The sequence below is a fragment of the Pipra filicauda genome, unplaced genomic scaffold, assembly GCF_003945595.2.
Source record: "Pipra filicauda isolate LSUMZ 115617 unplaced genomic scaffold, ASM394559v2 scaffold949_size47196_pilon, whole genome shotgun sequence".
In the NCBI taxonomy this organism is placed as follows: Eukaryota; Metazoa; Chordata; class Aves; order Passeriformes; family Pipridae; genus Pipra; species Pipra filicauda.
In genome coordinates, this window is record NW_024105141.1 from 1 (window position 1) to 20905 (window position 20905).

General features: G+C 58.9%; 1 protein-coding gene and 1 long non-coding RNA gene across 3 annotated transcripts; both read left to right on the forward strand.

Moving 5' to 3' along the window:
- The first annotated feature begins 11833 nt into the window (after positions 1-11833).
- Positions 11834-12463, forward strand: LOC113998143. 2 transcript variants are annotated; one of them, XR_005567287.1, is made up of 3 exons: positions 11834-11932; positions 12031-12069; positions 12449-12463. It is a non-coding gene; the product is annotated as an uncharacterized LOC113998143 (long non-coding RNA). The 2 variants fall into 2 exon arrangements; XR_003544352.2 differs by having other exon boundaries at positions 12446-12457.
- A 1118-nt stretch (positions 12464-13581) lies between these two features.
- On the forward strand, positions 13582-19830 carry LOC113998141 (class II histocompatibility antigen, B-L beta chain-like). Its single transcript, XM_039391357.1, is given in 6 exon segments — positions 13582-13666; positions 14178-14288; positions 14291-14446; positions 14985-15266; positions 15565-15671; positions 19780-19830. Coding segments are annotated over 6 exon segments (792 nt in total).
- Positions 19831-20905: the final 1075 nt, after the last annotated feature.

Genomic DNA, 20905 nt, shown 5'->3' on the forward strand with positions numbered 1-20905 from the left:
TGGAATGGGAATGAGAATGCCTGGAATGGGAATGGGGACACCTGGAATGGGATGGGAACAACTAGAATGGGATGGGAACACCTGGAACAGGAATGCAAACCCGTGGAATGGGAATGGGAACCCCCGGGCCCGGGCTGTGTCCCTGGTGAAACAGGAGACCAGGCCCAAAAGAGTTCACGAAGAAATTTGGGCCTGCTAACAAGCTCCCAACAGCCAAGACCATCTGTGCTCGTTCTGTTCTACTGACTGGAGCAAAGCTTCAGAGAATAGTACAGGAACATGTCCTAGGCCTAGAGGGGAGAAATTAGAGAGACAGCAGGATCAGGGAGACATTGGAAGAGGAGGAATAGGCCGGGAGCCAGGGCTTTTTCCAAGCTTCAGGGAGCGGGTCAAGAACAATGGAAGAGAAGGAAGGTCAAGCTGAGGAAGAGGAGTTGAAGCCCCCAGAGCCATGGAGGAAGAGTGGAAGTCCCCTCAGGATTGAGGGCCAAGAGAAGCACCGCCCCAGGCCCCGCCTGAGCTCCACCTATACTCCGCCTATTCTTAATCTGCAGAGAGAGATGTTGGAATCACTTGAATATGCATTTAATCCCAGCTGAAGATTGTATAAAAATGCTGATTTTGTGTGAAGCCTTGGAGCAAGTTTGTCCAGCGCGAGCTGGCTTGCTCCCAACGTTGAAGAAACAAATACCTGGCTGCTTAAAGAGAAAAAAGTCTCTGAGCAGTTTCTCGGACCGATTTTTCGGATTCAGCGCCCAGTCAGTCCCAGGATGATCCCAGTTATTCCTGGTCTCTCCCAGTTGCTCCCAGTTTCCTCCATGTGGTCCCACTCATTCCCAGTTGCCCCCAGAAGCTTCCAGCAGGATCCCAGTTGCTCACAGCCACTTCCAGTCATCCCCAGTGCACTCCCAGTTGCTCCCAGGATGATCCCAATCACCTCCTGCATGATCCCACTCACTCCTGGTATGATCCCAGTATGACCCCAGTCACCCTCAGTGTGGTCTCAGTTGCTCCCAGCATGGGCCAAACTTCTCCCACTGTGATCCCAGTATGATCCCTGTTGTCCCCATCATGGTCCCAGTTGCTCCCAGTTGCCCTTAGCACAGATCCAGTCACTCCAAGTATGATCCCAGTCTTCCTTCCTGACAGTTCCAGTCAATCCCAGTTGCTTCTCTTGTAGATCCAGTCACTCACAGTTCCTTCCAGTTGCCCCCAGCCTGGTCCTAATTCCCCTTCACGTAGTCCCAGTCACTCCCAGTATGGTCCCAGTCACCCCCACCATGGTTGCAGACACTCCCAGTATATCCCAGTAGAGCCCTCAGCATGCTCATAGTCCTTCCCAGTCACTCCCAGATGCCCCAGTAACATTCCAGTTTCCACCAGTATGATTCCAGTGACTCCAAGGCACTCCCACTATATCCTATGTGGCCTCCAGTTGCTCCCAGTAGGCCTCAGTGTGGTCCCAGTTGCTCCCAGTATGATCCCTGTTGCCCCATTTCTGGTCCTGGAGGGTCCCAGTGTGCTCAGATCCTGCTCCCGGGGGGTCCTGCTGGGTCCCAGTCCTGGTCCCGGTGTATCCTGGTGTCCCGATCCATTCCAGTCTGTCCCAGCCCATCTCAGTCCATTCCAGTCTGTCCCAGAGCATCCCATTCCATCCCAGTCCATCCCAGTCCATCCCAGACAGTCCCATTCATCCCTGTCCATCCCAGTCCATCCCAGTCCATTCCAGTCCGTCCCAGTCTGTCCCAGTCCATCCCAGTCCATCCCAGTCCGTCCCAGTCCCTTCCCAGCAGCCGCCGCCGTTTCCCGGGTCCTGCCCCCCCGCCCCCCCAAGATGCTGACGGGGGTCGGGGCTCCGTCTTTGCCTTCGTCTCCCTGGGCCTGCCTGGAATGAAGGGGCCGCTGGGACACTGCGGGACCTCCTGAAACCAAAGGAACCCTGGGAGAATTTGGGTACTCCTGGAATCAAGGCACAACTGGGACACTGCAGGGCCCCATGGAAAAAAGGAACCTTGTGACACTGCGGAATTCATGGAATCCAGGGACCTTTGTGACAGGGGGGCCTCATGGAACCAAAGGAAGCCTGAGGTGTTTCAGAAGGTCATGGAATCAAGGGGCCACTGGGACACTGCAGGGCCTCTGGCAATTAAAGGGACACTGGGACACTGGGGCAGGACATCCCCCCTGCAATGGCCCCAAGACAATGCCCCATTTGCAAAGGGGTCAGTGCTGAGCTGAGAGGGGGCCGGGACAAGGCAGGAGATGTTGGACCCCAGACTGGTTTGACCCCAAATGAAGCCCCTGATGGTGAGGGAACCCCTGGAGTCCAAGGACTGTCAGTCCCTCGGTTTCTACCAGAAAGGGCCAGTCCCCTTTCCCAGGGGCAGATTCTTCCAACAGAACCCTTCTTGGGGGTGTGTGGAGATTCCTGCCTTGACTGGGGACCCCCCAAGGTCACTGCTGGAGGTTGAGAGCAGAGATCTCCCCACCAGCGCTGCTCTGGGGGAGTTCCATCCATCTCTAATTAAGAATTCTTGCTTGTTTGCCACCTTTAGTAGAATTGCTTCAACAATTGCTTTAGTGTAGTGCCCTGTCCTATCTTATCCTGTACTACTGGTAGTTTTAGTGTTTCTACTGTTCACTAAATAATTCTGTTCTGTGTCATCATTTGCAAAAATAAATAATTCATTTTCTTTCAATAGATCTGATTTGCCATCATTAAAGCCTGGGGGACAAACGTGGTTCAGTCCCCCCTCTAGAATTGCTCTAAATTTCAACTGTTGGCACAATGCAAGGCTGAGATTGGATCCAGCAGCCCCCAGCACCCAGAGGAAGTTGGGAGCTCAGGGAGACCACCCCCTTTCCCAACCCCCCAGTGCCCAAAGACCCCCATGGGACCGTCCATCCCTCCAGACCACCCCCCCTTTTCCACCCCTCTCCCTTTTCCTCCCACTTTTCCATGGTCTCCTCAAGCCCCAGCCCTTCCCAGATCAGTTTTGGGGTCCCAACCCCCACTTTTCCCCCCTCTCCCACCCCTTACACATCATTGCCCCAATCTCCAGCCCCCTCATGCTCAGTTTGGGGGTCCCACCCTCCCCTTTTCCCTACTCTTCTGGCCTCTCCCACCCCTTTCCCATCATCCCCCCCCCTCCACTTTTGGGGGGTCCCACTCCTGTCCCATTCAGTGTTGGGGTCCCACCACCCCTTTTCTCTCCTTTCCACACCCCTTTTCCCACCCATCCCCCTCTTCCCACCCCCCACTCTCCCCAGAGCTCCTCTCCCCAAGCTGGGGGGGCTCCCAGTAACACCAGAGCCCATAAAAGTCCCCCCAACAATGGGGTTAGGTGGGGTCCTGGATGGGATTTGAGTTGTTTTGGGGGGTCCTTGGGGAGCTGTGGTCGTTTTAGGGGTGTCCCCGCACCTTTTGGGGTGTGCTGGGTGCCGGGTTGAAGGGCAGGTGCCCTCGCAAAGCCCCCCAAAATCAGGGTAGGGTTTGGGGGGTCCTGGCTGGGCCCGAGGCCACGGGGAGGGGCTGCGGCCACCAGCGGCTCAGGAGCTCTGTGGGGAGAGAAAAGGGGGTGAGAGCGGGGTGGGGGGACAGGGGGGACACCGGGATACACCGAGACCTGGACTGGAGCCAGCGGGACCAGAACTGGGGCAACTGGGATCATGTTGGGAGAAACTGGGATATACTGGGAGTGTCTGGGAGTGAGTGGAACCATAATAGGGGTGAATGGGAGTGACTGAAACCACGCTGGGGGCAACTGGGGTCATCCTGGGAGCAGCTGGGCCCCTGCTGGGCTCATACTGGGATTATCCTGGGAGTGACTGCAATAATACTGGGAGTATGTGAGAGGGACTGCAACCATACTGGGGATGACTGGGATCAAACTGAACCCACTGGAAGTGTCTGCAAGTTCCTGGGATCATTGGGGGTGACTGGACTCATAGTGGGATCACACTGGGAGCAACTGGGACCATGCAGGGGCAAATGGCATCGTCCAGGCAGTGACTGAAAGTGCCTGGGGCCATACTGGACTCAGACTGGGAGTCCCTGAGAGGGAAGGGAACCATCCTGGGGGGGGACTGGGAGCAACTGGGGCCACCTTGGGTGTAGCTGTAAAATATGGAACTTTATTAGAAATTGTCAACCATAGAATTTCTGTATTTTACACCAAACACTTGAAAAGGACAGTGCTAGCACAGAAATTGTGGATTTTAGTGAGCTTGGAAGGTCTCGAGGGAAAGGGTAGAGTTACCATTTCTTGTGAAGATTCCTTACAGGAAATAATTTTGGTAAAAACAGAGAGGGTTCTTACAGCTGTGAAGCGACTGATAGAAAGTGAGAAAGGACAGAAAACAGATCCATGAGACTGGGTCTAGGCCTTGGAGCAGTTGTAGAGGGCAGGAAACAGTGCCAGAAGCACAGGGTGAAGAAAAGAACAAAGCAAGAAAGGTGTTGGTGCCTGACCCCAGGGGTCGCTTTGTGACCTCCAACACAGTTCCAGAGGGGAGTAGGGTGGGTGGAAACTGGGGTGGAACAGGGGTGGAATTGAGTCCAACCCTCAGCCCTGCCCAGGTCCATCCCCAAGAGTCACAGCCTGTGCCCCAGAGGATCATCCAAACTCTCCTGGAGCTCTGTCAGCCTTGGTGCTGTGCCCACTGCCCTGGGGAGCCTGTTCAGTGCCAACCACCCTGGGGGGGAAGAACCTCTTTCTAACATCCAACCTGAGCCTGCCCTGACACAACTCCAGGCCATTCCCTGGGGGCTGTCCCTGGTCCCCCCAGAGCAGAGCTCAGGGCCTGCCCCTCCTCTGCCCCTCCTGAGGAAGTTGGAACTGCCATGAGGTCTCCCCTCAGTCTCCTCTTGTGCAGCTGAACATCCCAAGTGCCCTGAGCTGCTCCTCCTTTGGCTTCCCCTGCAGAGCCTTCCCCATCCTGGTGGCCTCCTTTGGACACTCTCTACTGGCTCCATCTCTTCCTTCCATTGTGTCCCCCCCGAGTGCCCCACTATTGAGGTGAGGCCGCCCCAGGGCAGAGCAGAGCGGGACAATCCCCTCCCTGGCCCGGCCGGCCATGCTGGGCCTGATGCCCCCAGGACAGGGTTGTCCCTCCTGGCTGCCAGGGCACTGCTGACTCCTGGCCAAGTGGGCACCCCCCAGGACCCCCAGGGCCCTTTGCCAGCACTGCTCTCCAGCCTCTCATTCCCACTCTGTCCCCACATCGGGGGTTGCCCCATCCCAGGGGCAGAATCCGGCACTGCCCCTTGTTGAACTTCCATGGGTGGTGATTCCCAGCCCTGGCATCTGTCCAGGTCTCTCTGCAGGGCCTCCCTGCCCTCCAGGGACTCAGCAGCTCCTCCCAGGTTGGGGTCATCTGCAAACTTGCTCCGTGTCCCTTCCAGTGCTGCGCCCAAGTCATGGATGGAGATGTTGGAGAGCACAGGGCCCAGATGGAGCCCTGGGGAACCCCCCTAGTGACCCCCATCTGATGTGCCCCCAGTCACTGCCACCCTCTGGGCCCGACCCGGGAGCCCATTGCTCGCCCAGCACAGGGTGTGTTTATCCAGCTCTGGGCTGGACACTTTGTCCAGAGGGATCTGGGCACAGACACGATGGGAAGCTTCACTGAAACCCAAAAGGATCCCATCAACTGGCTTCCCTTGATCAGCCAGGGGGTGACGTTGTCATAAAGTAACTCAGGTTTGATCAGCAGGCCTTTCCTCTGGGGAAGCCGTGCTGGCTGTGATACCCCACAGCAGGGTGGGAGCTCAGGGGCCACCCCAGACCCCCCTTTTCCCACCTTTTGCCCCGTGGCCACTGCAGCACCGGCTGTTGGGTGGAGGGGAACCCCCCATCAGCCCCTCAGGGATGGACAGGGGTGTTGGGGACCCCCCCAGTGCAGATCCAACCCCTCCAGGGCCCCAGGGAACGGCTCCAGTGCTCAAGTGATGGGGACACCAAGGGACCTCCCTGGGACTCCTCTTCCTACTGTCCCACCCCCCTTTTCTGCCCCTCTCCCACTCCTTTCCTATGGTCCCCCCAGCCCCCAGACCCCCTCTGCACTCAGTTTGTGTCTCACATGCCCCTCCCAATAACTTTGGGGTCCCAACACCCCTCACACTCAGTTTTGGGGCTCTCAGCCCACCACTTTTCCCTTCTCTCCCACCCCTTTCCTATTGCTCCCTTTGGGGGTCCCACCCCTTTGGCCCCTCTGATGAAGGGGTCCTACCCCCCCCTTTTCCCACCTTTTCTCCCCTTTCCTGTTCCCTTTCCCCCATCCCCCCTGTGGCAGGGGGAGTTCAAGGCTTAGACAAAGTTGATGGGAGAAGTCCTGCCCTGGGGTCCCGAGGTGCAGAACGGACTCCCTGGCTTTCTAAACTCCTGCTCCCAGAGGGGCCTGGGGGCAGCTGGATCCAATCTCAGCCTTGGGTTATGCCAATGCTTTGAATTTAAGGAATTATAGAGATGGGATTGAACCAGTTTTGTCCCACAGGTTTTAATGATGGAAAAGCAGATATATTTATAGCAATGAACTACTTATTACTAATAATGATCAGACAAAAGGACTAAACCAGAATTATTTACTACACAACATACACACTAAAACTACCAGTAGTGCAGGATAAGATAGGACAGGGCACTACACTAAAGCAATTGTTGAAGCAATTCTACTAAAGGTGACAAACAAGCAAGAATTCTTAATTAGAGATGGATGGAACTCCCCCAGAGCAGCGCTGGTGGGGAGATCTCTGCTCTCAACCTCCAGCAGTGACCTTGGGGGGTCCCCAGCCAAGGCAGGAATCTCCACACACTCCCCAAGAAGGGTTCTGTTGGAAGAAGCTGCCCCTGGGAAAGGGGACTGGCCCTTTCTGGTAGAAACCCAGGGACTGACAGTCCTTGGACTCCAGGGGTTCCCTCACCATCAGGGGCTTCATTTGGGGTCAAACCAGTCTGGGGTCCAACATCTCCTGCCTTGTCCCGGCCCCCTCTCAGCTCAGCACTGATCCCTTTGCAAATGGGGCATTGTCTTGGGGCCATTGCAGGGGGGATGTCCTGCCCCAGTGTCCCAGTGTTCCTTTAATTGCCAGAGGCCCTGCAGTGCCCCAGGGGCCCCTTGATTCCATGACCTTCTGAAACACCTCAGGCTTCCTTTGGTTCCATGAGGCCCCCCTGTCACAAAGGCCCCTGGATTCCATGAATTCCGCAGTGTCACAAGGTTCCTTTTTTCCATAGGGCCCTGCAGTGTCCCAATTGTGCCTTGACTCCAGGAGTATCCAAATTCTCCCAGGGTTCCTTTGGTTTCAGGAGGTCCCGCAGTGTCCCAGCGGCCCCTTCATTCCAGGCAGGCCCAGGGAGACGAAGGCAAAGACGGAGCCCCGACCCCCGTCAGCCTCTTGGGGGGGCGGGGGGGCAGGACCCGGGAAACGGCGGCGGCTGCTGGGAAGGGACTGGGATGGACTGGGATGGACTGGGATGGACTGGGACGGAGTGGGATGGACTGGGACGGAGTGGGACAGACTGGGATGGACTGGGATGGACTGGGACACCGGGATACACTGGGACCAGGACTGGGACCCAGCAGGACCCCCCGGGAGCAGGATCTGAGCACACTGGGACCCTCCAGGACCAGAAATGGGGCAACAGGGATCCTACTGGGAGCAACTGGGACCACACTGAGGGCTACTGGGAGCAACTGGAGGTCACATAGGATATAGTGGGAGGGTCTTGGAGTCACTGGGATCATACTGGTGGAAACTGTAATGTTACTGGGGCATCTGGGAATGACTGGGAAGGACTACAAGCATGCTGAGGGCTCTACTGGGATATACTGGGAGTGTCTGCAACCATGGTGGGGGTGACTGGGACCATACTGGGAGTGACTGGGACTACGTGAAGGGGACTTCCACTCTTCCTCCATGGCTCTGGGGGCTTCAACTCATCTTCCTCAGCTTGACCTTCCTTCTCTTCCATTGTTCTTGACCCGCTCCCTGAAGCTTGGAAAAAGCCCTGGCTCCCGGCCTATTCCTCCTCTTCCAATGTCTCCCTAATCCTGCTGTCTCTCTAATTTATCCCCTCTAGGCCTAGGACATGTTCCTGTACTATTCTCTGAAGCTTTGCTCCAGTCAGTAGAACAGAACGAGCACAGATGGTCTTGGATGTTGGGAGCTTGTTAGCAGGCCCAAATTTCTTCGTGAACTCTTTTGGGCCTGGCCTCCTGTTCCACCAGGGACACAGCCCGGGCCCGGGGGTTCCCATTCCCATTCCACGGGTTTGCATTCCTGTTCCAGGTGTTCCCATCCCATTCTAGGTGTTCCCAACCCATTCCAGATGTCCCCATTCCCATTCCACGTGTTCCAATTCCCATTCCAGGTGTTCCCATTCCCATTCCACAGTTTCCAATTTCCTTTCCAGGTGTTCCATCCCATTTTAGGTGTCCCCATTCCCATTCCTATTGTCCCTCTTCCCATTCCTGGTGTTCCCAACCCACTTCTGTTTTCCCCATTCCCAGTTCTTGGTGTTCCCATTCCCATTCCAGGTGTCTCCATTCCCATTCCTATTGTCCCCATTCCCATTCCAGGTGTTCCCATCCCACCTCTGTTTTCCCTATTCCCATTCCAGGTGTCCCCATTCCAATCCCAGATGTTCCCATTCCCATTCCTGGTGTCCCCAACCTGCTCCCAATGTTCCCATTCCCAATGTTCTCATTCCCAGCCCAGGTGACCCCATTCCCATTCCTGATGTCCCCATTCCCAATCCCGTGTCCCCATTCCCATTCCTGGTTCCCAGGGAGGAACTGCCGGATGCCGGAGGAGGAGTCAGAATTTATTGCCCAAAGCAGGAGATTTTCACACCAAAATAACGCCCGGTGATGTCACCACTGTCCCTGTGATGTCACCACTGTCCCTGTGATGTCACCAATGTCCCTGTGATGTCTCCACTGTCATTTCCCCTGCTGGTTTACCTTAAAACCAGCACACCAGGTCTGTGCCCAACGGGGGTCCCTGTGGATCATCCAACGCGGGTCCTCCCATGGCTGATGGAGTTGGAGCAGCGGCCGAAGCTCTTCCCGCAGTCGGGGCACTCGGGGCTTCCATTACTGGTGGGTCCGTTGGTGGGAGGTCAAGGAAGAGCTCTGCCTGAAGCTCTTTCCACACTCCCCACAATGGAAGGGCCTCTCCCTGATGTGGAGGCGACGGTGGGTGTAGAGGGTGGAGCTGTCCCACATTCCCTACACGTGTAGGGCTGTTCCCCAGTGTGGATGTGCTGGGGGCTGAGCAGCTTGGGGCTTGTGCTGAAGCTCTTCCCACATTCCAAGCACTTGCAGGGCCATTCCCTGGTGTGGATGCAACGGTGTTTGCAAAGGCTGGAGCTGTCCCTGAAGCTCTTCCCACACTCCGCACAAGTGTAGGGCCTTCCCCACTGTGGATCATCTGGTGTCGGAGCAGGTGGGAGCTCCGTTTGAAGCTCTTCCCACATTCCCCACACATGTAGGGCCTTTCCCCACTGTGGATCGTCTGGTGGCTGAGGAGGTGGGAGCTCTGAGTGAAGCTCTTCCCACATTCCTCACACATGTAGGGCTTTTCCTTACTGTGGATCATCTGGTGTCGGAGCAGGGTGGAGATCCGACTGAAGTTCTTCCCACATTCCTCACACATGTAAGGCCTTTCCCCACTGTGGATCATCTGGTGACTGAGGAGGTGGGAGCTCTGAGTGAAGCTCTTCCCACATTCCTCACACGTGTAGGGCCGTTCCCCGGTGTGGATGTGCTGGTGCCTCAGGAGGTGAGCGCTCCTGCTGAAGCTCTTCCCACACTCCGCACATGTGTAGGGCCTTTCCCCACTGTGGATCATCTGGTGTCGGAGCAGGTGGGAGTTCTGATTGAAGCTCTTCCCACACTCCCCACATGTGTAGGGCCGTTCCCCACTGTGGATGTGCTGGTGGCTGAGGAGGTTGGTTCTCTTGCTGAAGCTCTTCCCACATTCCAAACACCTGAAGGGCTTTTCCCTGCTGGGAGGCTGCTCAGGGACCACCAGCTCGCAGCTCCGCCTCAAGCTCCGGCCGCCTTCCCGGCACACGCTGGCTCTTTCCTCCTCACAGCCCCCTGGGCTGGCTTTGCAGCCCCTCCTGCGGGGGCATCTCCGGCCCTTTTCCTCCCCGCTGCCTTCCTGCGCCGGGGAGCCCTTCAAAACGGCCTCTCCCACCAGGCTCTGCCGCCGGGATTTGTCCTCCGCGCTCTCCGGCCTCACCTCGGGGCCTGGGGCAGGAAGCAACAAGGACACGCAGGGGATTTACCTCCGGCCCACAGGGAAGCCCAAGGACATCCCCCCAACTCCGGCCCCGGCAGGACGGTCACAAAAGACCAACCCAAAGGGGCACTGACTTCCTCCTCACCTGCCTGGGGGGCCCGCGGCATCTTCCTCTTCCTCGCAGCCTCCTCCTCCATCCGACCAAGCTTTGGGAAGCAGAAATCCTGATGGGGGGGAAAACAAGGGGTGAGCGCGTTGCCTTGGGGGTTCCTCCTGCCCAAGTCCAGCTCTAGGACTCACCGGGCATCTTGTGCCCATAAAAACCCCCAAAACACCAACATTCAGCCCAAAAACCCCTCCCAGGAGTTCCCCCTCTCTGCTCTCTGGGGTTTGGGGGGTCCTCCCTGTCTGGCCTGATGGCACTTCTGCCTGCATTGGGGGTCCCCCTTCTCCAGGCTGCCGGGGGTCCCGCGGCTCCGGGGGGTTCCCACTCTCTGGGGTCCCCTTGAGTGTTGCCAGGGGGGTCCCAGGGCTCACTTCTCCCCACTCTGCCTCCCGGGGCCGGCCGGCCCTCCTCTCTCGCCTCCCACCCTCGCAAACCTCTTGGCGCTCTCGGCTCCCACCCCGCCTCAAGGCCCCCCCTCCTCTCCACACTCCAAGGCCTTCCCCCTCTCCGGGACCCCCGCTTAAGGGGCCCGGCGCTCCCTCTCTGCTCCCCCCCCTCCAGCATTCCGGGGGTCCCCCAGCTCCGGGATCGCCCCTCTCCGCTCTCCCCACTCCGCGGCTACCGGGGTTCCCCCCCAGCTCTCACGGGGGGCCCCCAAACCGCTCTCGCCCCCCCCGCCATTGCCGAGCCACCGCCAGGACCTTTGGGCTGCTCTTCTTTGTGCTCCCGCTCGGCTCCTCCCTCGGCTGGGCCGCCGCTTTTGGCGGGTTTCCTCCTCCAGGATCCGCCTCCTGCAGCCCTTCCCCCCCTGGCCCAGCCCCTTTGGGCCCCCCTTGGGCCCCCCTTGCCCAATAAGTCTGATTATACAAACAAGCAATTGGTTTTAATCCACAAAACCCAAATGTATAAACCAGCACCCTGGGCCATGAACAAAGTGCTGTTCCTTGGACCCCCCCAAAGTCCAAAGGAAAGGGAGAGGGGAAAAAAAACCTACTGGTGAGAGAGCTGTTGCAGTCTGGTCAAAAGTGGGGATTGCAGTCCAGTTGAGGATGGTGGTCTCAGGCTGGTTGAGAGCGGTGAGCTGCAGTCCTCCTCTGGATCCCACGAGTGCTAAAAAGGTTCCGAAACTCCAGGTTTATATATTCTCCAGTTCAGGCAGGAATGCCCAGTCCTCCCCTCACAGCGGGCAATTCCATAAAAGGATGCTTAATTTTTCTTTCAGAACGGGCAATTCCATAAAAGGCTATGAGGATGCTCAGTCCATAAAAGGGTATGAAGATGCTCGGTCCATAAAAGGGTATGAGGGTGCTCAGGACATCCCTCCCACCTCACAGGCCTCTCCTGACAACAGTTCCTGGGAAAATGGCATGGAAGGCCAGAGAATCCACAGTTTTGGGCTACACCCATCCAGTGAGGAATCGGTCCCAGCTGTTCTAACTAGGACACTGTGTCCGTCATCGCTGCCATCATCATCATCATCGGCCTCCTGGGAGTCGGTGTCTGGAAGCTCCGATCCGGTAACTCCCGGGATGGGGGTCGGGAAGGGGCACGGATCCGCCCGGCAGCATTCCGGGCATCCTGTGCCACGGGTGCTGATCCCGCTTTCTTTCCATAGGGAAGAGGGAGGGGAATGGATACGACCCCGCGCCCACCAGTGAGTCCCAGCAGCGTGTGTGGATCCAGATGCTCTGGGCAGGGATCCCAGGATGGAGGCCGGGATTCCAGAGGGGAATGGGGACCTAATGGCTGGAGCGGGATTGGAAGGGGATTCCAGCTCAGGGCAGGATTCCAGAGTGGGATCGGGTGCAATTGGGGACTGGGATCAGGGCTGGATTCTGGAGTGGGATTGGCGTGGGATGGATGGAGTGGGATTGGGGTGGGATGGATGGAGTGGGATTGGGGTGGGATGGACGGAGCAGGATCAGGTGGGAGTCCAGAGCAGTTCCTACTCTCCCTGGGCTCCACAGCCAAATCCATCCCCTGGGATGGGAACAGGGACATGGTGACTCCTTTCCCCACTCTCATCCCAGCAGGAATCACAGCCTGAGTGATCCCAGAGCTGGATCCACCCCTTCCCTCTCCCTGCGGAAAGGCAGGAGCTGCTGGCAGAGCTCATCCCGCTGCTCCCACCCACCCCGGCCCCCCTGCGGCTCTTCCCGATGGATCAACTTCCTGCTTTTTCCTGTGTGAAACCCAGGACCACAATTATTCTGGAGGCTTTAATTTGGGTGTGAAAATCTCCTGCTTTGGGCAATAAATCCTGGCTCCCTCCTCCAGCATCCGGCAGTTCCTCTGTGAGAACCAGGAATAGGAATGGGGACAGGGGGACTGGGATGGGGACATTGGGGACAGGGATGGGGACACTGGGAGCAGGTTGGGGACAGCAGGAATGGGAATGGGAACTCCAGGAATGGGAATGGGGCCATTGGGAGCAGGTTGGAGTCACCAGGAATGGGAATTGGGACACCGGGAATGGAAATGGGGACATGGGAGACCAGGATAGGGATAGTGGGGACAGGAACAGGGACACTGGGAGCAGGTTGGCACAGCAGGAAGTGGGAATGGGGACAGGGATGGGAACCCCAGGAATTGGAATGGGGACAGGGATGGGAAGCCCAGGAATGGGAATGGGGACAGGGATGGGAACGTGTCTCTCCAGGAGTTGGTTCAATACAAAGGTCGGTCCCTGGCTTGGGGCCACGAGAAACCCCTTCTCTGGGAATGTCTGGGAAGCAGGTGTCAGAGGTTTGAAAAGAGGTGTTGGAATTTTTTCCCAGTGTCGCCCCCATTCCCATCTGTGTCTCCCGGGATTGGGTGGGTTGGAGCTGTTTCTTTTTCACACTTCCACCTGAAGTCTCTTAATTTCTAAGTTGTAATCTTGTTTAACTAAGACCCAGTACAACCAAAAATGTCGGGAAAAGGGGGATTGGGCATCCACAACCCCCCATCTTCTTTCTTGTTTGGGGCAACTCTGAGCTCCGGGACAACTTTACCCTCTGTTTGAGGTTCCCCCGAGCTTTGGGAGCCCCGAATGAGCCTTTTTGGGTTTTGGGCTTCGCCCAAAGGGCCCCAACTGCGCCCTCAGCCAAGCCCAGCGCGCCCCAAACCCCCCAAAACGGCGCCGCCCGGCTGGTTTGGGGCTGTCAGCAGCTGTCCGGCGCTGGGCATGGAGCGTGTGCGGGGAGCTGGGGCCGTGCTGGTGGTGCTGGTGGTGCTGGGAGCCCCCCCGGCTGCGGGCGAGGAGCTGTCGGGTGAGCGGGGGGGGGCAGGGGGGTGGGGTGTGAAAGGGGGGTAAAGAGGGGAGAAAAGAGGGGTTGGGAGCCCCAAAAGTGAGTGCGAGGAGGGTCGGAAGGCCCGGATTGAGTGGGAGGGGGGTGGGAGCCCTAAAGTGAGGGCGGGGGGGTCTGGGGATTGTGGGGACGGTGGGAAAGGGGTGGGAAAGGGGGGCAAGGGGGTGTGGGAGAGCAGGCAGAGGGGTGCCATGGGGGTCCCTGGGTGTCCCTTGAGCCCTGGAGCGGTTCCCTGGGGCTCTGGGGGGGTCGGATTCGCATTGGAGGGTCCCCAACCCTGCTGTCCATCTTTGGGGGCTGATGGGGGTGTTCCCCCCCAGCCAAGAGCCGGTGCTGGGGTGTCCGTGGGGCAGAGGGGGGTGGGAAAGGGGGTCCCCTGAGCTCCCCCCTGAGCTCCCCCCCTGCTGTGGGGGGCTGGAGGATTATGGGGAGTGGGACGGGGCACCCCCTGACCCGTGTCCTGCACACACAGGGGTGTTCCAGTTTATGGCAAAGTCCGAGTGTCATGTCATCAACAGCACCAAGCGGGTGAGGTACATGCTGAGGTACATCCACAACCGGGAGCAGTACATGCACTTCGACAGCGTTTGGGGGTCTATGTGGGGGACACCCCGCGTGGGGAGAAGATTGCCAGGGACTGGAGCAGCAACCAGGTATGGATGGAGATCATGCGGGATTTTGTGCAAACATACTGCGGGTACAACTACGAGGTGTCCACCCCGTTCCTTGTGAACCGCAGAGGTGAGCGTGGGGCAGAGCGGGTCCCCTCGGGCCCTGGCCCGGGAATGACCCTGGAACCCCTCAAACCCTCCCTGGGAATTACGCCAGACTCCTAAACCCTCCACATGCCTGTCCCGAGTCTTTTTTCCCTATCCTAGTTCTTCCCAGTCCATCCCAGTCTCTCCCAGTGCCCCCCCGCATCTCCACCCCGCTGGGGTCACCGAGCTCACGCCCCTCAGCCAATCCCAGCGCGTGTCTCTGATGACGCTCCAGTTGCCAGGCAGACCCAAAACGAAAAGTTCCCTCCCAGTCCCGCTCACTTCCTTCCCAGTCCAGACCAGTCACTCCCAGACCCTCTCACTCCATTCCCAGTCGTTCTCACTTCACTCCCACATCTCCCAGCTCTCTCCCCAGTGACCCCAAAGCCCATCCCCTTCTAACCCACTCTATTCCCAGTCCATCCCAATGCCATCCCAGTCCCTATCAACGTCCTACAAGTCCTCTCCCCTCCCTCCCAGTGCCCCCCAGCTCAGCCCAGTGCCTCCCCCGTCCCTCCCAGTGCCCCCCAGCGTGTCCATCTCGCTGGTGCCGTCGAGCTCCCAGCCCGGCCCCGGCCGCCTGCTCTGCTCCGTGATGGATTTCTACCCTGCGCCGGTGCAGGTGAGGTGGTTCCAGGATGGGCAGGAGCTGCCAGAGCACGTGGTGGCCACCGACGTGGTCCCCAACGGGGACTGGACCTACCAGGTGCTGGTGCTGCTGGAAATCCCCCCCCGGCGCGGGGTCACCTACAGCTGCCAGGTGGAGCACGTCAGCCTGGAGCACCCCCTCAGCCGGCACTGGGGTACGGCCCGGCCCCCCCAGCCCCGGGGGCACACTGGCAGGGGGCCGGGGGGGAAAGGGGGCAACTGGGGGCAACTGGGAGGGAGTTTGGTGGGTGCTGGGGCTGATAAGAGGGGGGTTGGAGAGTCCTAAAGGGGCTGAGAGGGTCTTGGTGGGATCGCAGAGGGACTGGGAAGGGACTGGCAGGAGGTTTCATGGGGTGCAGGGTGGGCTGGGGGAGAGCGGGCCGGGCTCTGTGGGGTGCCGGGGGGTGCGTGGGAGGAGGTTTTGGGGGTGCTGACCCCCCCGGGTCCCCCCAGAGATGCCACCGGACACCGTCCGCAGCAAGATCCTGGTGGGGGTCGGGGGCTTCGTCTTGGGCTTGGTCTTCCTGGCACTGGGGCTCGGCTTCTACCTGCGGGAGAAGGTAAAGAGGGGTCCCCGGGGGTTTTTTCCCCCCCTTGCTCTCCCACAGTCTCTGTGCCCCCCCTGCCTCCCCACCCCGCTCTCACCCCCTTTTCTCTCCCCACAGAGCTCCTGAGCCGCCGGCGGCCGCAGCCCCTCCCCATGGCCTCGGGCCCAGCCGGGACCCCCCAGTCCATCCCCACACTGAGTTTGGGGGGTTGTGTGTCCCCTCCATCCTGCTTTTCTCTGACCCCAGCCGGCTGCTCCCAGTGTTCCCAGGAAAGTATCCCAGTTCTCCCCAGTCCCTGTTATTGGGGGCAGTGAGGGCAGGGGGGAGGGGATCCCTGGCACAGCTTTACTTCTTCTAAAAAACCAAGCAGGAATTTTTCTTTCCCCTGCCCCTCTGGAAAAGAAAGATGTTCAATGGGGGAGGGGGCTTTGCCTTGGGTGACTCACACCCCCAAAAGAACTGGCCCAGCCCACATTGCAGGTTGGGAGCCCTCAGAAGGCTCTGGGGGGGTGGAGTTTTTTGCTTTCTCCCGGGCAAAGGGCAAGGCCCTTCCCTTTGGCCTTAACTCAGGCAAGGGGTGTGTTGGAGAGGCTCCGAGGTCCTTTTGTTCTCGGCCTGCTCATCTGGCTGTTTACTGGTTCCCGTTTGCCTTCGTTTCCTGCGCCCTGTTCTGCCCCCAGCCCGGACCTGCTCGGACTTCACGGGAGAGGTTTGACCCCCCTAGAGAGGAACCTTTTGGGGAGGAGGTCGCCCTTTCCCTCCTGCGCTCCCGTGTTGGCAGTGGCGTGTGTTCATCGGCCAAAAGGGGGAATTCCCGGCCACAGCCAGCCACAGCCAGCGGGAGTTTCGTGGGAAGAGCCCCTTTTTCTCCTTTTCCACTTTTTCCTCTTTTTGTTGTTCTGCCAATACACAGATACCCCACAGATAAATAGCTGTTATTTGTTATTTTTCCTTTTTCCATACTTCCTCAACTGGAATCTCTTAATTTCAGATTTACAGTTGCTTAGAGGGAGGAGTTTGGTTTTCCTCATAACTCATCCCCCTCAGCAAAACACTTCAGTCTCATCCAACTGAGACAGAGGTGCTGCCCCATGCTCCTGCCCTTGCCATTGCACATCCCCACATCCCAGAGCCCCAGCAAGAGCCCTGAGGAATGAGGCAGGCACAGGATCTCCCTTCCCAGGGCTGGGGGTCAGGCCTTGGCCCTTTGCAAGAACAAAACAAAGCCAGATTTATTCAGCATCACAGACCCCGGGACTTTGCTTGTCCCCACCTGTCATCACTGCCTCCAGTTTTCGGCTCTGACTGGAAGCAGGGGACAATTTCTGAGTGCTGGCCCTCAGTGGGACCCATTAACGCCAGGAGAAACTGTGGACTTGGATCTGACTTGGAATTCTTCAGAGGTTTCTTGAACTTGCTCTTTGTCTGATGTTCAGGGACTCATCCCCAACCCCCGAGGGTCATTCAGTGCCTGGGGCTGTGTCTGTGCTGCTGAGCTGGGCCGGGCTCCTGGCACACAGGGAGCTCCTGGCAAGCGGGCAGCGCTGCAGAGAGACAGCTCTGCCCAGGAGCAGCTCCTCTGCACAGCCCAGCAGGGCTGAGGGCACTGCCAGGGCAGCTCAGGGACACCAGCAGGGCACAGACAGAGCTTCAAGGGGCTCAGGGTTGGGAGGGTGACTGAGAGCTCCCTGCAGGAGGAATCTTGGCAGGGCTGCACACGGGCAGTCTGTGGCTGCAGGGCAGTGCAGGGGCAGCTCCTGGAGGCATCTCCTAAAGCTGGCCCAGCCCCAGCCGATGGGATGGGTGAGGAGGGGGCTGTTGGGGAGCACTTTGACAGAGCTGTGAAGCCGGGGGTGCAACCAGGGGTGCCCAGGGCTGTGGGGCAGAGCAGGGTCCTGCAGCCCAGGGCACTGCTGGGCAGGGACTCTGCTGCCTGCCAGGGGCAGCTCTCAGCCAGCCCGGGGAGCTGCTCCAGGGCTGGGGGAGAAGGGCTGTGGGCAAGGAACAAACCCCAGTTGACAGGGGAAGGCAGGGCAGGGCCCTTCTGCTGTCGAGACGGTGCAGCACATGTCAGGAATGATCACAGCTCCAAATGACTGCTGGGGGTTTCTAAGAGGAATTTTCAGGAAATGCAGCAAGGCAGGGGCATCCTGAAAGGGAAGGATCCTGTACTTCCAGTGTTCTGCTTCGGGTTTCCAGGGACGGGCAATGGGAAAGATCAATTCATGTCTCCATTCAGGAGGAAGCATGGAAAATCCAAATCTGTTCTTCTTTGAGGGCAATGGTGCAGGGAGTGTCAGAAATCAGCCCCCTGGGCCTCACAGGCAGCAGCAGTGGTGCTTTTCCAGCCTCCTCAGGGTTGCTCTGACGTTGCCATCAGAGCCTGCCCAGCCAGAGGTGCCCCTGGCACCAGAGTGCCCTGTGCTGGGAGGGCTCTGCAGGGCAGAGCTGAGCACCCAGGGCTGGGCTGGGCTCTGGATGCACTGCCAGGGCCCAGCCCTGGGCCCAGGGAAGCAGCTGCTGGCAGGGACAGCTCCAGGCAGCAGAGCCTGAGCACTCCTCTGCATCGCCCTCTGCTCAGCTGCACAGGGAAAGAGGGAAGAGTTGGGAGGAATTGATTTTGCAAGTGGAGTCTTCACAAAAACCCAGGTTTTTTTCCAGGCATCTTTGAAGTGGATCATCCAGCAAGAGAGAGGTGCAAATAGCACAGGGAACCTGTGTGCTGAGCAGCAGGTCACTTGTGGGCAGAGCAGCTCTCCTGAGTCTGCACTGGGGCACAGGGAGCCCTTTGGGACCTCAGAGCTGTCCAGGGTTCAGGCTGAGAGCAATGGGGAGGGTGAGAATTCCTGCCCGGTCAAGGAAAGTGCTCTCGCTGAGCAGCACAGAGCTGAGTTGAACAAAGTTCCCCCAAAGAAATCCAGAGAATTTGGAGGAGATTGTAAAGCAGCAGAGGATTGACTCAAGGCAACCCTGCCCTGACTGTGCTGCCTCTCCTGTCCCCTCCCCAGCGCGGGACGCGCAGAGGCCGCCCGGCTCCCCCCAGCCAAGGCCTGCCGGGCCCCGCCAGCAGCGGCTGCTGGCCCAGTCACTCCCAGTCACTCCCAATTGGATCCCAGTTGCCCCCAAGGTGGTCCCAGTTGCTCCCAGTCCCCCCCACGATGGTTCCTTTCCCTCTCAGGGACTCCCAGTCTGAGTCCAGTCTGGCCCCAGGCACTTTCAGTCACTGCCTGGAGGAGGCCATTTGCCCCTGCATGGTCCCAGTTGCTCCCAGGATGATCCCACTATGTGTCCAGTATGTGTCCCAGTATGGCCCCAGGAACTTGCAGACACTTGCAGTACAAATCCAGTTTGATCCCAGTAATCCCAGTATGGTTGCAGTGCCTCTCACATACTCCCAGTAGTATTGCAGTCACTCCCAGGATGGTCCCAGTATGAGCCCAGCAGGGGCCCAGCTGCTCCCACTCTGATCCCAGTTGCCCCCAGTGTGGTTGTTGCAGGATGGATCAGGAATGGGGACCCCTCTGTGCCCCCCTCTTGTGTCACCCTGTTCTGGGAGAGCTCTGGGGGGACATCTGCACCCCAACACGGCATCCAACGCATCCCAAAGTGTCCTGGGATCCCCTGAACCTGGGAATTGAGGGGAACCATGGAAAACCCTTGTCAGAGAGAAAATTGGGTGACCTGAGTCCTGGATGCTTTTAGGAAAGAGGTCTGAACATTTCTTGGCTAGTGGAGGGGGGTGACTTTTTTATTCTTGACCTTTCCAGTTCTCCCTTTGGGGGCAGGATGTCCTCTGGGCCAATGTTTTGTTCCCTTGGCAGTGAGTGCAGCCTCAGAGGGCTGAGCCCTCTCTGGCTGGGCTTGGCCTCTCCTGCAGAGACTCAGGCCTGGCTGGGCTGCCCCAGGCAGACGCTGCAGGAAGAAGAGCTCAGGCCGCCTGGCTCTGGTGTCCCTGGGGCTCAGCCTGTGCCCCATTGCTGGGCAGGGGCTGAGCCCCACCTCTGCCTCGGGGCCTTGGCCAAAGGGCTGGCAAGGAAGAGGCCCAGCAGCCTTGGGGCCTGCCCAGCTTTCCTCCTCCCTGGGGGCTCTCAGTCCTCCCCTGACACCGTGTGGGCCCAAGGCCTTGCTGGCTTCGGGCTCACGGCCCGCCGGCACCATCCCAGCGGCCTGACCCCCCTCCTTCCCCTCTCTCCAACCTCTCCTGCTTTTTCTGGCAAGGGGCCATCCAAGGAAAAGCCCGGTTCTCAGCAATGGCACCTGTGGCACGGCTGCAAGGCTCGAGTGGGCCAGGCAAGAGCAGGAGCAGCGAGAGCCTGAGGAGCCAGGAGATGCCCTGGCTGGGCATCGTGCTGCTGCGGGACGAGCTGACACCTCTGCACAGTCTCTGCCCGTCCCTGCCAGCCGACTTCTGCCCAGGCTCTGGGCACGGGGACGCAGCACTGACAGTTTTCAGCCCCCGCGCTGTTCCACAGAGGCTGTGATGTCACAAGGCCCTTGCCTGGCAGCCAGGAGATGGGCAAGGCAAGGCAAGGACGGAGCCTCGGAGCCACCAGCACGCTGTCCCCAAAGGCTGGGCTGGCACAGAAGCCCAGAGTCCCTGAGCTTGGCAGAGACTTGTGAGATCAGCCGGGGTCCAGCCTACGCCCCATCCCCAGCACGTCAAGCAGACCACGGCACTCAGTGCCATGGCCAGTCTTTGCTTAAACACCTCCAGGGACGCTGACTCCACCACCTCCCTGGGCAGCCCATTTCAATACCTAATCCCTGTTTCTCTCCAAAAAGTCCTGCTCCTGTCCCTGACAAACAGCCCCTGACAGGCAGGTCCTCGTGTCCTCTTGTCCTGTCGCCTGTTGCCTCGGAGAAGGGGCTGACCCCCACCTGGCTCCAGCCTCCTGTCAGGAAGTTGTGGACAGGGAGAAGGTCAGCCCCGAGCCTCCTCTTCTCCAGGTTGGAGAAGCCCAGCTCCCTCAGCTGCTCCTCACAGGCCATGCACTGCAGACCCTTGCCCAGCTCCATTGCCCTGCTCTCCACCCACTGCAGCCCCTCAAGGTTCTCCCTGAATTGAGGGGCCCAAAGCTGGACACAGCACTCCAGGGGTGGCCTCAGCAGTGCCCAGTCCAGCAGAAGCATCACTGCCCTGCTCCTGCTGCCACACTCTTTCTGATCCAGGCCAGCCTGCCCTTGGCCTTCTTGCCCACCCGGGCACCCGCTGGCTCAGGTTCAGCCTCTGTCCACCAGCACCCCCA